The 14498-nt window shown below is 41.5% G+C and overlaps 1 protein-coding gene across 2 annotated transcripts in view; it reads left to right on the top strand.

The window, feature by feature from the left end:
- The first annotated feature begins 548 nt into the window (after positions 1-548).
- Positions 549-14498, top strand: part of PRKD1 (protein kinase D1) — a 346204-nt gene continuing 332254 nt past the window's right edge. Inside the window, exon 1 of one of the 2 annotated variants that reach the window (XM_019983643.2) lies at positions 549-1036. In XM_019983643.2, coding sequence (XP_019839202.2) covers positions 773-1036 — 264 coding nt within the window. In that variant the 5' untranslated portion in view covers positions 549-772. The remainder of the gene's footprint in view (positions 1037-14498) is intronic. The other variant, XM_019983644.2, reaches the window with a different exon arrangement.

The raw sequence follows: 14498 nt of genomic DNA, 5'->3' as shown, positions 1-14498 counted from the left end.
AGACCCACGGAGAACCGCAGGGCTTGGCATTCTTGAGTTTAGCACAGGCCACCTCACGGGTAGAAGTGCGTCGTCCTCGGACATTTGGATGATGTGGCGAGGACTGTGGGGACCGTGAAGCTCCTAGTACCGGGCAGCGGGCCGTAGGAAGGGCGCCCCGTCCCGTCCGTCCGCAGTCGGGCAGCCGGGACAGCGAAGAGAGCGGGGTCCGGAGGGAGGAGGAAGGGTCGAACCATGCTCGCGGAGGCGGCCTCATTCCCTGCCGCTCAGCCCTGCCCGAGCCAGGGGAAGCCAGGCCCAGGGAACCTCGGGCGCAGGGGGCGGCCACCGGGCACACTGTGGCCAGTGCGGCCGCGCGGCCGCGGCTCTTGCGGCTCCGGCGCCCGCCGGGTGGTGGCTCCGCAGTGCCCGCCCCTCGCTCCCCTACCCCGCCCCTCGCGCCCCCTTCCCCGCCCCCGCCCGGCGCCCCGGCCTCGCAGACCCGCCGCCCCGTCCCTCCGCGCGCGCCGCAGCTGCTGCTCCTCCGCGCGGCGGCGCCGCCCGCGGTGCCGGCGGCGCGGCCCTCCCGCCGGCGCAGCCCTCCCGCCTCGGCCATTTTCTCTCCACCCCCTCCCCTCCCGATCCTCATCCCTCGCCCTTCCCCCCGCGCGGGGACTTTTCCGGAAAGTTTTTATTTTCCGCCTCGACTCTTGAAGAAAGAAGCTCCCGGCTCGGCGGCAGCAAAACTTTTCAGCCGCCGGGCCCCGCGGCCCTCGGCGCGCCTGGCCGAGCGATGAGCGCCCCTCCGGTCCTGCGGCCGCCCAGCCCGCTGCTGCCCGTGGCGGCGGCAGCGGCGGCGGCGGCGGCCGCGCTGGTCCCGGGGTCCGGGCCGGGGCCCGCGCCGTTCCTAAGTCCCGTCGCGGCCCCGGCCGGGGGCATCTCCTTCCATCTGCAGATCGGCTTGAGCCGCGAGCCGGTGCTGCTGCTGCAGGACTCGTCCGGGGACTACAGCCTGGCGCACGTCCGCGAGATGGCTTGCTCTATCGTCGACCAGAAGGTAAGGCGCCGCGCGACTCAGCCCGGCGCCTCCCCGCCGCGCTGGGGGCACTGCCCTCCGGCCGCCCCTCGCCGCGCCAACTTTCCGGCTCCGGGGGCTCGGCCGGCAGCCAGGCTAGCCGGCGCTCTGGAAGGGTCCCACACCGGCCGAGGTTGGAAGCCCGCATCCGAGGCTCTGCACTTCGTGTTGTCCAGTTCTCCCCTTGCCCCAACCTCTTTCTATTCCCGATTTCTCACCAGTCTGCATCCTTCTCCCCCAATTCCATCCCTTTCAGGACATTTCCAGGTATCTTCTATTTTCCGGTCGCACCTCTCCCTCTCACTAAAGACTTCCTGGCTCTCCCCTCTCTTCGCTCTGGACCCTGGACCAGCACATTCCTGGCGCCGAAATCCTCCTCCTGCACTAGAGTTTCCCCGGGGACATGCTCAGCACGATTTCAGCACCACTCCCTTCCCCTTCAGGCCCCTCTCCCAGCTCAGATTGATGCTGAGGAGTTCCTGGAATGATCTAGAGAGGAGGAATTTCTCACCTGTCAAATAAGCTTTTAAGAGAGAATGATTGACTCCGCCAGCTGTGAAAACAAATGACCAGACCACAGCTCCCCATCTCCTTGTGGTCTTCTATTCCCAACTCTGAACATGGGCGCAATTTTTTCAATGATAAATCTGAAAGTTGCAGCCTTCTGGATTTTGATTCCCAGGGCACTGATAGTGGAGCTTTGGAGCCAGGACACAGGCATGTGAATGGGAGGGGTTCTGTCCAGGAGCACCCCAGGCTGGCTGTGCCCCTAAGTTTGAGGCTGTGGGACTTTGGACAGCGGCCACCAAAGGCAGGGTGGAAAAAGGGCCATTATCCTGGACCATGCCGCCCAGGGAGGAGACCTGGCCCGCCTATCGCTGTCTATAGCGCGATTCTGAATTTCAGGTTGTTTCTGTGGCGGTCCACAGGGGAGTCGCATGGAAGGGGGTGATAAGAGTGTAAAGGAAAGGGGGCCATGGCGCCAGTCTTCTTAGTGTAAACAGCAAGGGTTTCTGGGTGGAGACAGAGGTCGCTAAAGGTGCTGAATTTCCACCCTGAAGGACTGACTGGTACTTGCCTTATAAAGGTCCCTTGAATAATCATGAAAGCTTTCTTTAAACTGTTTGGAACAGAATTTGCTAAACCTGTGTGTTGTGAATTGTAGCACTGAGCACAGAGATATTAGGAAAAATCCCTAGGGAGAAATCACTAGTTTAAAAGTTGTGAAAGTTCTGGAGGCCAGACTAAGTTAACAGGGAGTGTCAGGAGTTTTTGTTTATTGGAAGGAGTGACATTTTATAATACGTGTGACTCTTAGTTTTTTGCATCTTCCACGTAAATGGCAGATACTGCCTAATTCTGTTTTAAGTCCTATCGTATGCCTTCTCCTCATCAATACTGTTGGAGAAGGCAATGGCAACCCCTCCAGTACTCTTGCCTGGAGAATCCCAGGGACTGCGGAGCCTGGTGGGCTGCCGTCTATGGGGTCGCACAGAGTCGGACACGACTGAAAGCGACTTGGCAGCAGCAGCAGCATCAATACTGTGAAGTGTCCGTTGCAGGTTAACAGGAGCCTGCTCCTGGGCACTGAAAGCCTTCCCTTAATGGAAGTTGCAGTCTACAACAATTTCCATTGGAGTGCAAGCCAGTTAATTAAAGGATAATACTGAATAAGCACATAAAGAACCTAAGATAAAGTTTCTTAAAGAGCTAATGTGATTGTATAGAATTTTAGCTGAAAGCAAGTGAGTTACAGATAATATTCAATGGGTCAAATTAATATGGACAGACTATCTTTGAACAGTTTTTAAAGGGCGTGCCTGTGCACACACCCGCACACACACACATACACACATGCATATAGCCACACCTTGATGGAATTTAGAATGAGGAGAAATATGCATGTTTCAAGCGGTTTGAGACTAGAAATTGAATGAAGAGTGAATTCTTCTCTCTGTAACTACCAAGAGGAATGCTTTGTGGAGGGGATGATATATGTTCTGGAGAGCAGCAGAAAGCACCTATGGAATACAGAGGACCTGAGGATAGTGACTAGAGTATTTAGAGAAAGTAAAATTATGAAAAGACTTTTCAACTAAGATGAACTCAAATTACTAGGAGTCTCTGTATCTTCTACACAGAGACGTCAAATCAAGGACAGCTGAAAGATGGATTTACTTTGTGGAATATGTTTTAGAAGGCCAAAAATATTATGGCAGAAGGAAAACTGGAGTTCATGAGCTAATAGAATCCTGAGCCAAAGCTCTGGAGGAGAGACCTGGAGAAACACTGGCAAAGGGAAATCACCAGTCCTGGTGACTGATTTACAAGGGGAACCCCTTCCTTTTCTTTTTATTCTAGTAGTTCTGTCTCTAAGAGTTTGAGAGTTTGTTTGGGATAGCCGAATAAAGATCTCACTTACACTATTTTTTTTTGTGGGGGGGAATGTTGTGGCTAAGAGAGAGATTGAGAGATGTGTGTGAATTTGAGAGTTATGTATATACAGGATACTGTAATTAGGTATTTATTTGATAGGAAAATTTTTCATCTATCTGTTTTCTGTCATCTATCTTGAGATACAATTATACCTCAAGATTAAGAGGGCTGAGTATCCATCACAGGATAGCAGAAATGGAGAAGGGGGTCAGTGTGGAGTCAAGGAAATGGGAAGAATTTCTTTGTCCCTTATTTCAGATTCTCTTGAATTACTTTCTCAAGATACTAACTCAGAGATAGGATGACAGGAGAGAAAAAGAAAGGGAGGAAGGGAGAGAAATGAATGTTTTAGGACAGTGCTGGGATTTAGAAGTCATTTACAATTTACTATGTAGAATGGAGTCCTGTTCTCAGAGATTCTCAGAGTTCTCAGCAGATTTCTCTAGATTTTCCAAGCCCTCCACATTCATTGCGTTGTAACATGTTAAGAAGGTTTTCACGTGATAGCTTTGAGAGTTTCCTAAATGCTAACAGAGATCAGACTATCTTAAATCTTTGGAAGTATTAGCTGACAGTTCAGTTTCTATCAGCAATATTCATGGGACATTTTCCATGGGATGAACGACTGTGGAATGAGCTAAATAAGAGAGGTCTGTCTCTGAGAAATAGTATTTTAAGTTATTGTTGCTATTACTTAGAATTTATGGTTTTTCGTTCATCATGTAGTTTGCTAAGTGGCAGATATATAATTATGCTTAAAATTTTTTGATGGTTATTGAGCAAAAATATTCTGATTTTAAGATAAATGTACCTAAGTATGTACTGAATTATATAGCTAAAGAATTTAAAAAAATATTTTGTAATATTTAATATAGTTTTTATATTATATTGGAGCATAGTTCATTTACAGTGTGTTTCAGGTATACAGCAAAGTGATTCAGTTGATTTTTTTAAAATAGTTTAGGTGAAAAATCTAAAGTGTCACATACATCTTGGTATGTAACACTTTATGAATATAGAGACTATATTTGGGAAAATATTAGTTTAATGTTTTCTCTATATTAATGCTTATTTCTTTACTTTGTAAGCATGTAACCTTGAAGGCTGGTTGTATATGAAGATATATATCATGTTAGATAACATTCATGACTATTATTTTCTGGAGGGTAAAAAAATAGTTACAGTAATTGACTTCATTTTGAAACATTGTTACTTTCTACTATCAAAAGAACCTTGAATATGTGCATCTGTGTGCGCACACACACTTTTTAAAAACAAGCAGTATTAATTTAGGGATGTGGAATGCAGTTAATAGGACTATCCATTCATTTTGCCTGTTATCTTACTAGATAGACAAGTCATATTTCCCTTTTGAATTTACTTAAATGAAGTAATAGCATCTCTAAGGCTCCTGGCATATTTTCACTTTGCATAGTCATTTTTCTGACCAAGGAAACTAAGAAGTGAAATTTTAGGGAAGAGAGCTCATTAAAGGTATAACAAAGGATAGTGCCTTAGTTTGAGAGCAGCTGTGCTCTGTTTATAGTTGTTTTGCTTTCTTAATTATAAACTGTTGTCTTAACACTTGTAGTGTCACTTTAATTTTTATTGTTAATTTTAGCTATGCTACTTCTACACAGATTGAAGAAACTGGGAGTGTCTAGCTGTTTGACCAAGTCAGCACACATAGACCAACAAAATCCTTTTAAGCAAATAGATGTTTGGGTTGTAGGTTTGTATATTTTTATTCAGAATTTACATTTATCATCACTGTATTGTCATCATTTATACTGTCATCATTGTCATTTACAGTTGTCATCATTTCTGTTATTTCTAATTTAATGATGAAGTATAGAATGTGTCAGTTCATTATGTGATTCTTAAAGTAATATAATGCTTTAATACGGTGTATTTACAATTTTCAAGTTTAGTTTACAATACGATTATATTTTGATATATATGTAATGCCTGTTAATACATGTCTACTATATACATATGTAGTATATTGTCTAAGTATCTAAGTGTGTTTTGAAACATAATTTTGAAAGCCTAATTATCCGTGTATAGCCACCATATGTTAAAGTATTGTTTTATAATTTGCATTATAGGCTGCAAAATTGAGGCCTCATTATGTATCTTATAATGCAAAAGAGAAACTCTGCTTTATGTTTTTTCTATCAATACACAGAACTAAAAACCTTTTCATATCAGTGTATGCTGTTGAACACTTTTCCCAAGGAAATATTTGAGTAAGCCTTCCAAACTTTGGGCTGGGAGAATTGGACAATTGGCTGTTTTGACAAATATATGAATTACTTTAAATCTTTAGCTCCAGGATTAAAATAAATTGGAAAGACTTTTCTGTGCCAGCTATAGTCTGTGTGTATGTAAGAGAGGAGGTTAGAGGCAGAGCTGGAAACTATTAGTACTTTATGAATGTGTTGCTCTGTATCACCAAACTCCTGTCATAACCATTAAGAGAGATTTGAAACTTTATTTTGCCAATTACTTTTACTCTATTTGTGAGATGATTGTATGTAGGTCTTCACTATTTATTCATGGATGCCTTTTAATGACCTTACTAGACAAATCAAAATCCTATAAATGTATGGTTGTCACTTATCTAAGATTACTTTGAAGAGTAAAGATAATATGTGTAGAGGATTAAATATACTCTCGGTATATAGGTGACTAATAAATAGTATTACAGCCCTGGGATTTCTTTGGAGGGAATGATGCTAAAGCTGAAACTCCAGTACTTTGGCCACCTCATGCGAAGAGTTGACTCATTGGAAAAGACTCTGATGCTGGGAGGGATTGGGGCCAAGAGGAGAAGGGGACGACAGAGGATGAGATGGCTGGATGGCATCACTGACTCGATGGACATGAGTCTGAGTGAACTCCAGGAGTTGGTGATGGACAGGGAGGCCTGGCGTGCTGCGATTCACGGGGTTGCAAAGAGTAGGACACGACTGAGCGACTGATCTGATCTGATCTGATCTGATCTGTGAGACTTTATAGACTAGCATACTGTTTTATTAACGAAAGAAATGTATACTCTGTTGTCTTATTCTTATCTCAATATAAAATTAAAATTGTATTAAAAAGCAATATGGCCCTAAGGCCAAGGTAACATTTTTTTTTTTTGCCCTCTACAACAGGGCAAATGTTATGAGTAGTTGCTTTTTTATACTGCCTCTCAATTTTCAACCTCTCAAAATTTGTCAAGGAGCCATTTGATTATTATCAAGTGAAAAACACAAATGTTGATAAAGATCATTATATTGCTTTTTATTATTTTTGACAAGTTGATTTAATTCCTTTTAAATTGCAAGTGGAATTCCAATGATATCTCGTTTGACAAAAAGCAAAATAAAACAGGTAATGATACCCCATTTGACAGTATAATGATTCTCAGATCTGGTCCTCAAGACAAATAAAAAGTTATTGTTCAAATTGATGTGAGGAGGAACACACTTGGAAATGGCTTATAGAGATCACACTTTGCTGTCTTGCTAGCATCTAGAGCTAGTGTGTAAACTGTTAACATCTGACGAATAGCTGATAGTAACATAGTTGTGCATGTGCAAAAGTGTTAGACTGGGGCTGGAGGCGATTTTACTGGGGAACAGTTAAGGTAGAAGTTTGGCTAAGCCAGTCACAAGTCTTTCTCCAGATCTTTTCACCAGCTACTACTTAACACTCATGGAAGTTCATGCTCCATTATAAAACCTTCAGACAACAATGATCAGTAGTTATTCATCCAGCCTTTGAAGAAAAAAAGTGGAATGCATAATTATATGAAACCTATATATTAATGTGTATTACACAGGAATCATTGAATAAGTTCTCAGTTCAGTTCAGTTGTTCAGTCGTGTCCGACTGTGACCCCATGAACTGCAGCACGTCAGGCCTCCCTGTCCATCACCAACTCCCCGAGTGCACCCAAACTCATGTCCATTGAGTTGGTGATGCCATCCCGCCATCTTATTCTCTGTCGTCCCCTTCTCCTCCTGCCCTCAATCTTTCCCAGCATCACGGTCTTTTCAAATGAGTCAGCTCTTTGCATCAGGTGGCCAAAGTATTGGAGTTTCAGCTTCAACATCAGTCCTTCCAGTGAAAACCCAGGACTGATCCCCTTTAGGATGGACTGGTTGGATCTCCTTGCAGTCCAAGGGACTCTCAAGAATCTTCTCCAACATCACAGTTCAAAAGCATCAATTCTTCTGTACTCAGCTTTCTTCACAGTCCAACTCTCACATCCATACATGACTACTGGAAAAACCATAGCCTTGACTAGATGGACCTTTGTTGACAATATGCTGTCATATTTTAATATGACATATTTTATGACATATTTTAATTTTAATATGCTGTCTAGGTTGGTCATAACTTTCCTTCCAAAGAGTAAGCGTCTTTAATTTCATGGCTACAATCACCATCTGCAGTGATTTTGGAGCCCCCAAAAAAGTCAGCCACTGTTTCCACTGTTTCCTCATCTCTTTGCCATGAAGTGATGGGACCAGATGCCATGATCTTCGTTTTCTGAGTGTTGAGCTTTAAGCCAACTTTTTCACTCTCCTCTTTCACTTTCATCAAGAGGCTCTTTAGTTTCTTTAGTTTAGTTTAGATACACAGTTTCATCTGTGTATCTGAGATTATTGATATTTCTCCCGGCAATCTTGATTCCAGCTTGTGCTTCTTCCAGCCCAGCGTTTATCATGATGTACTCTGCATAGAAGTTAAATAAGCAGGGTGACAATATACAGCCTTAACATGCTCCTTTTCCTAATAAGTTCTCAAGCTGTAGTGAAAGACTAGTATAATCATCAAGATAGCAGGGCTGGACTCAGATTGGATTAGAAATGAGTAAAATTCAGTCCCATTGGAGTTGATCATAACATAGAGGTTCTTTTTAAAAATATATTTGTTTGCATTGTTTTTGTGTGTTGAAAATAGCTAATGTTTTTGACTTTGGATAGTCACCTCAGTTCATCTGTAAGATCTAAGCCCAAGTGTGGAAATACAGGTTAAAAATGTAGGATGCTTTTAAAGATAGTGCTCATCTTTTAATGTCCCCAGTATTATTCTAGAGATGTTTTGAAAATAAGATTTAAGTTTCTTAAGTCTTTCCTTGAGGCTGAAATATGTTAGAACAACATAAAACAAAAAGAAAAAGTGCATCAACTTTTTCTTTCTTTTGATAGAACTTAGATACAGAGAAAATGGTTGTCTTGCTCACAGATATTAAAAGTTCTTTTCCATCTACAAGAATATGTGAAATTTCCCCCAGGAATTCCTCTGATACTGTCAACCAAGTATTTTTTCCCATTAAAAACCAGTAGTGACAGCACCACTTGAAGTGATTTGGTAGCAGAGAAACCCACATTATGCTGTTTCTTACTTTGTCTTTCTAGCCTCACAGAAAACAGGTAATTAAATAAATAAGGCCTTTAGTTACATGGCCACTGTGGCCATTTTGGAATTTCTTACAATTTATATGCTTAAAAAGGTGAAAATTGGTATAAGAATACTGCATATTGAGACACAGTTATGCCTGTCCAAATTTATAATTTCCTATATAGAGATTTCTTCCAGAGTTTCAAAAAGGGTTTATTAGACTAAAGCTAGACAGTTGATACAGCAGCTAAGCAGTGTTGGCAAATATGAAGATTAGATTTTTAAATATGCAATCACACACAGATTTTGTTCAACTTATTTTAGGGAAAAGGAAAAAAAGTTATGTACTTTTCATTGCTGCACTGGTTCATTGGCTTTTATTCTCTCTAGGTCACTGATTGTTGAGGAATTTGTTGAATTTACTGCTTGTATTTAGGCACAGTTTCAAAAATGTCTGAATTCCTTGCTTCATAATTGTCAGCAGTCGTTTTTTTTTTCGCATACATGTCATGAAATGAAGGAAAAATACGAATATGATCATGAAAAAATGAGCCACAAGCCGCTGCGGTTTTCAGCATTGTTAAAAGCAGGAAGGAATTGAGGGAATGGTTGGGTACAAAAAGGGCGGCAGCTAAGCTGTGGTGATGGCATTGAATCCAGGGGGACTGAGTGGATTCGAGTGGGTTACCAACAGTGAGGCCTGTGGGGTTTTGAGACTAGAGGCACCTGAGGGCAGCAAAGGAGGGTGACAGCACAGCCCTGACCCCTCACGGATTCAGTCAGCAGGAATGGTCCCATCGGGGAAGCGGTTGGAAGGGGTCTGGAAGTGGCTTTTTACACGCAGATAGTCCTCTTGGGAAGTTTTCAGAATGTCACACATGAGGGGTTCAAATAGCAACTCCGTGAGGACTTGACCGTGAGAGTTTCAGGAAGGGTTCTGCTCATGGTAACAGACGCCCACAAAAGGGAGCCTCCAGGAGCCACACCTTCCTGGCACGGACTCTGTGTGCCTGTCTGTATCTTAGCTTCTTGGCATTTGTCGTGTCTGATTTTCACAGTAGCTCTTTGTGATAGTCATTTTCTCTCCATTTTAAGGTCGAAGGAGCTGAATAAGGGTCAGAGAGGTTAAATCATTTACTACTCCAATCAGGTAACTATTAAGTAAAAAGCAAAACCACTCAATTCTTTTTTCCCATCACTGTAGGTAATCCTAAGAACAGGGAGAGCTGGAATGGCCATAGGTCTATACGGAGTCTGAAATTACCAAGTTGAGAGGGAGGGGAATGTTAAACTCCCTTACATTAAACTGCCTACTTAAAAACACTTCAGCTTTGACAGTGTGATATTATTTCTGTTAGTTTAAATTATTTCTTAGTCTGGAAGACTTGCCTTATTTTGGTTCACATCCCAGTTAGTGGTCAGGTCAGCTGAGATTCTAACCACTTTGGGGAATACCACTGCATGTCCCCCATCTTATCAGTGGCAAGATACGCATAAGGGACATGAAATATGGACTCTCTTTGGGGATATTAGGGCCTTGAGAGATACATGATTGCCTGAAGTAGTGATATTTTAGAAACATGGATTACCCTTGAGTCATATAAACTGCAGTGTATCTACTTGTTATTTATATATTTATTTATTTAAATAAATAGCTACGTAGCAGAATCTGGTTTGGTGTTTGCTTTCATTGTACTCCGGTAAGAAGATGTAAGGATAGCCAATCCTTACCCATCTTTATAAATTTCCAGACACCACTGTTGTTTATCCAGAGAAGTTAATTATCCTGTGTGATTAAATTTCCTGGGTTGGTTCACAGCACTTCCTTCCTAGGAAATGTGGACATGAAGGTGTTTTGGAAGAAGCGATTATGGTAAGAATATGTATTGGTCAAGTGTGGCTCAAGACTAGTGGATGTAAAGTATCTTAGCTACCTGTGAAAATCAGTGAATCATTTCTTCTTAAATAGGACATTGATTGTGAGAAGATTCTGAGAAAATAGTTAAGGGTCTTAAGAAAACTGCCTGTCAGTGGTTGCTTTTCATTTGAGAAGTGTGTGGATTGACTGTGTGCATATGCTAAGGATTGTGTTTGCATGTATGATTCCTCTTTTCTATAAATTTAATGTATTTGTCTATTTTTGGTCGCTTATGAATTAGCCTACCATAAGGTAAACTCGCACTTATACATAATCAATTGCAGGCCACAATAAAGTTTTCCTTTCCACTTTAGTTCAGTCTGGATTGTGAATTGCTCCTTTGCATTGTCTGCGTACAGGGCTAAGGCCAGCACTTCCTGTGTAGACTAATGGTACTGTCTTTAGGCTTTACAGAAATGTAATTGCTTGTATAAGTGACATGATTTGATTTAAAGTATGACATAACTCAGTTTTATACTAAGGGTTCCTGCCCTGAATGACTGTTGGGAAGCATATAGGAAAGTAGTTATATTCAGCCCTGATGGATTGGAAATGTACCTGAAATATTGCCTGTCTTTGATATATTTTGGACTTTGCAGCTTTAGTGTAATGGACAAGTTCCTAGGGAATTCTCTTTTGACATTTCTCACTGGTGATCTCTTGGGTGACAAGAAGGCAAAGACCTATCTGGCTGTAGTAGAAATCTGAATTTACTAGATGTTTCCTAGTGTAAGTACTATGCCTGTAAGCCTTATCTTGAGATAACCCATCTTGAATTAGGAGAACATAGCATCAGTTGCTGTTCAAGGAGTAGTAAAGTGAATTGTTCATGCCTAGCTCTTCTCTCGGAGAAGGAAATGGCAACCAACTCCAGTACTCTTGCCTGGAAAATCCCATGGATGGAGGGGCCTGGTGGGCTTCAGTCCATGGGGTCGCTAGGAGTCGGACACGACTGAGCGACTTCACTTTCACTTTTCACTTTCATGCATTGGAAAAGGAAATGGCAACCCACTCCAGTGTTCTTGCCTGGAGAATCCCAGGGACGGGGGAGCCTGGTGGGCTGCCGTCTATGGGGTTGCACGGAGTTGGACACGACTGAAGCGACTTAGCAGCAGCAGCAGCAGCTCTTCTCTATCAATGATCAGTGCTGAGAAAAAATTACTTACGTTTAGAGTAGTTTCTTGACAGGAAGGTTCTATGCCCTTCCCTTTGATACATGGTAATTCCATCTGCTACTGTGGCACCTATTGGCAGGCAGTGGTGGCTCAGAGGTTAAAGCATCTGCCCGCAATGCTGGAGACCTGGGTTTGCTCCCTGGGTCTGGAAGGTTCTCTGGAGAAGGAAATGGCAACCCACTCCAGTACTCTTGCCTGGAGAATCCCATGGATGGAGGAGCCTGGTGGGCTATAGTCCATGGGGTCGCAAAGAGTGGGACACAACTGAGTGACTTCATTTCACTCACTGTGGCACCTATTGTCACCTGGGATGTAGATTTTTAGAGTATTTAAAGAAATCCAACAGCTTGCATAGATTTGCAAAGAATGAAAGACTAGATCTTGCATGATCTTAGCTTTTATTCAATTCTCTGGGAAGAAGATGGAGCAAAAGTGAACATACAATAAGAATGGACTAATTTAATTGAGTGGAGTTACATAGAGTGACCGGATGCCCACTTACCTGGGACAGTCCCAGTTGTGTCTGTTGTCCTGGAAATCCTTTAAATTATATGTTTACTGATAAAAACGGTGGACTTTTAAGTTAAAAACAAGCAACAGACAAAAACAGAAAGAAAACTTTACTTAGGGCAGACATTGTGTTGCCTTTTGGCCAAATGTCCTTGTATATTTAAAGATAAAAGCAAAACTTACATGTCAAATCTATTTCATGGAGTCTTCAGATTATATATATTAACTATGTCACTTTGAGTAACTATTTTAAGTGGATTCTTGGGCTACAAACAAAAACCTTACTTTGATTAGGTTACTATCCCCTTTGATCAAAAGTTTCTGTGTAACTTTAAGATATAGCCAATATTTAGAATTGATTTCATAAACCAGTTAATTAGATCTGACTTTGAATATAGTATCTAAAATAATTTGCACTCTATTTTTCCAACCAGTCAGTGTAAATCAAGGTGCCATGATACTTATGTATGTGTTTTTGTATCAAACAGCAAATAATTGTACTTATTTTGGTGATTCATGCTACCCTTATTAATTCAAGTAGGTAAACAGAAAGGCCTGCCTTGAAGCTCCTGTACCCTTGGCAACCATCACAAAGGCAGAATACTCTGACTTACATGCAGAGGGATAACATTATCATAGTTTCACGTTGTACTGTCTTTTATTCTCTGGTCTGCAGAAAATATAATGTGGTTAGCAGAAAGAAAAATTGCAAATCAATATCCTTGATTACTTAGAAAACTTGTCTTATATTTAAAAAACAAGTAGGCAAATAAGGGAGATAATTTTTTTGAAATTGTGTTGTCCCATGATAATAATGTGTAGGTTATAGCTCATATTTTCTTAAGATATTCACAGGTTGAGCCTGGAAGAAGCAAATATATGAGTTATACCTAGTCCTCTATGCTTGACTTCTATTGATGATTATACTGTTGAAGTAATAGTAAGAATTTTAGGTTCAGAAATTACAGTGTTGAAAATAATGCAAGTAAATGGGGTCTAAAGCCATTTGAAAAGAAATTTGATTTTGTATGATCATTTGTTTCGAATTTTCCACGCATGAACTATTATAATTTTATACTTCAATTAAATAATTGTTTTTCTTTTTTTTTTTGAAACCTATGTTTTTCTTTTATTTTGAAAATTATAGAATTGCCACATATAATGGCTGAATAGTTATCCTCAAAGATGTCCACATCTTAACTCCTGGAACCTGCAAATGATACGGCAGAAGGGACTTGACAGATGTTGGCTGAGGATTTTGAGGTCAGGAGAGATCCTGGATTCTCTAAAGTAATATTAAGAATTTTATATGGGTGGCCAGTCCCATCATGTAAACCCCTAAACGTGGTGAATCTTCTAGGATAAGTCAGAAGGATGAGACTCAGAAGCAGGAAAGATTACAAGCATAAGAAGGACTGGATTCCTGTTGCTGACTTTGAAGGAGGAAACGGGCTGGGAACCAAGGAATGCTGGGGTCGTTATGAGGGGAAAACAGGAGGAGACCGAGCATAATAATAGGAAGAGATGTGACAGGAGAAACTGGGGTGGGGGGTGGTATTTGAAAAACAGGTCTTGAGCCAAGCCATGCAGTTGAAGCTAGAAGCTGAAAAAGACAGGAAAAATGATTCTCCCCTAGAACCTCTAGAAGAACCACACATTGACTTTAACTCTGTGAAATTGACTTTGGACTCCAGAACTCTGAGAGGATAAATTTGTGTTTTTCAAAGTTGCTAAGTTTGTGGTAGTTTATTACAGAAGTGACAGGATACTAATATACCACGTTAACGGCCGAAAAGGTGAGAAAGTCAGATCAATTACAAAATGAGAGTTCTCATTCTATAAATGAATATGCTCATCATAACTCACATATTGTTCTTTTCTCTTTTCATACGGTACTTTCTATGTCAAGTTTTAAATATAAAATGTTCAGGGCCTTGGGGATAATTTTTGTGTGAAGGCTATTCAGATATTTACATTGGTTTTAGAATTTAGTTTTCAAGTTTTT

The sequence above is a fragment of the Bos indicus genome, chromosome 21, assembly GCF_029378745.1.
Source record: "Bos indicus isolate NIAB-ARS_2022 breed Sahiwal x Tharparkar chromosome 21, NIAB-ARS_B.indTharparkar_mat_pri_1.0, whole genome shotgun sequence".
Classification (NCBI taxonomy): domain Eukaryota; kingdom Metazoa; phylum Chordata; class Mammalia; order Artiodactyla; family Bovidae; genus Bos; species Bos indicus.
This window is presented reverse-complemented; position numbering and strand designations above follow the sequence as displayed.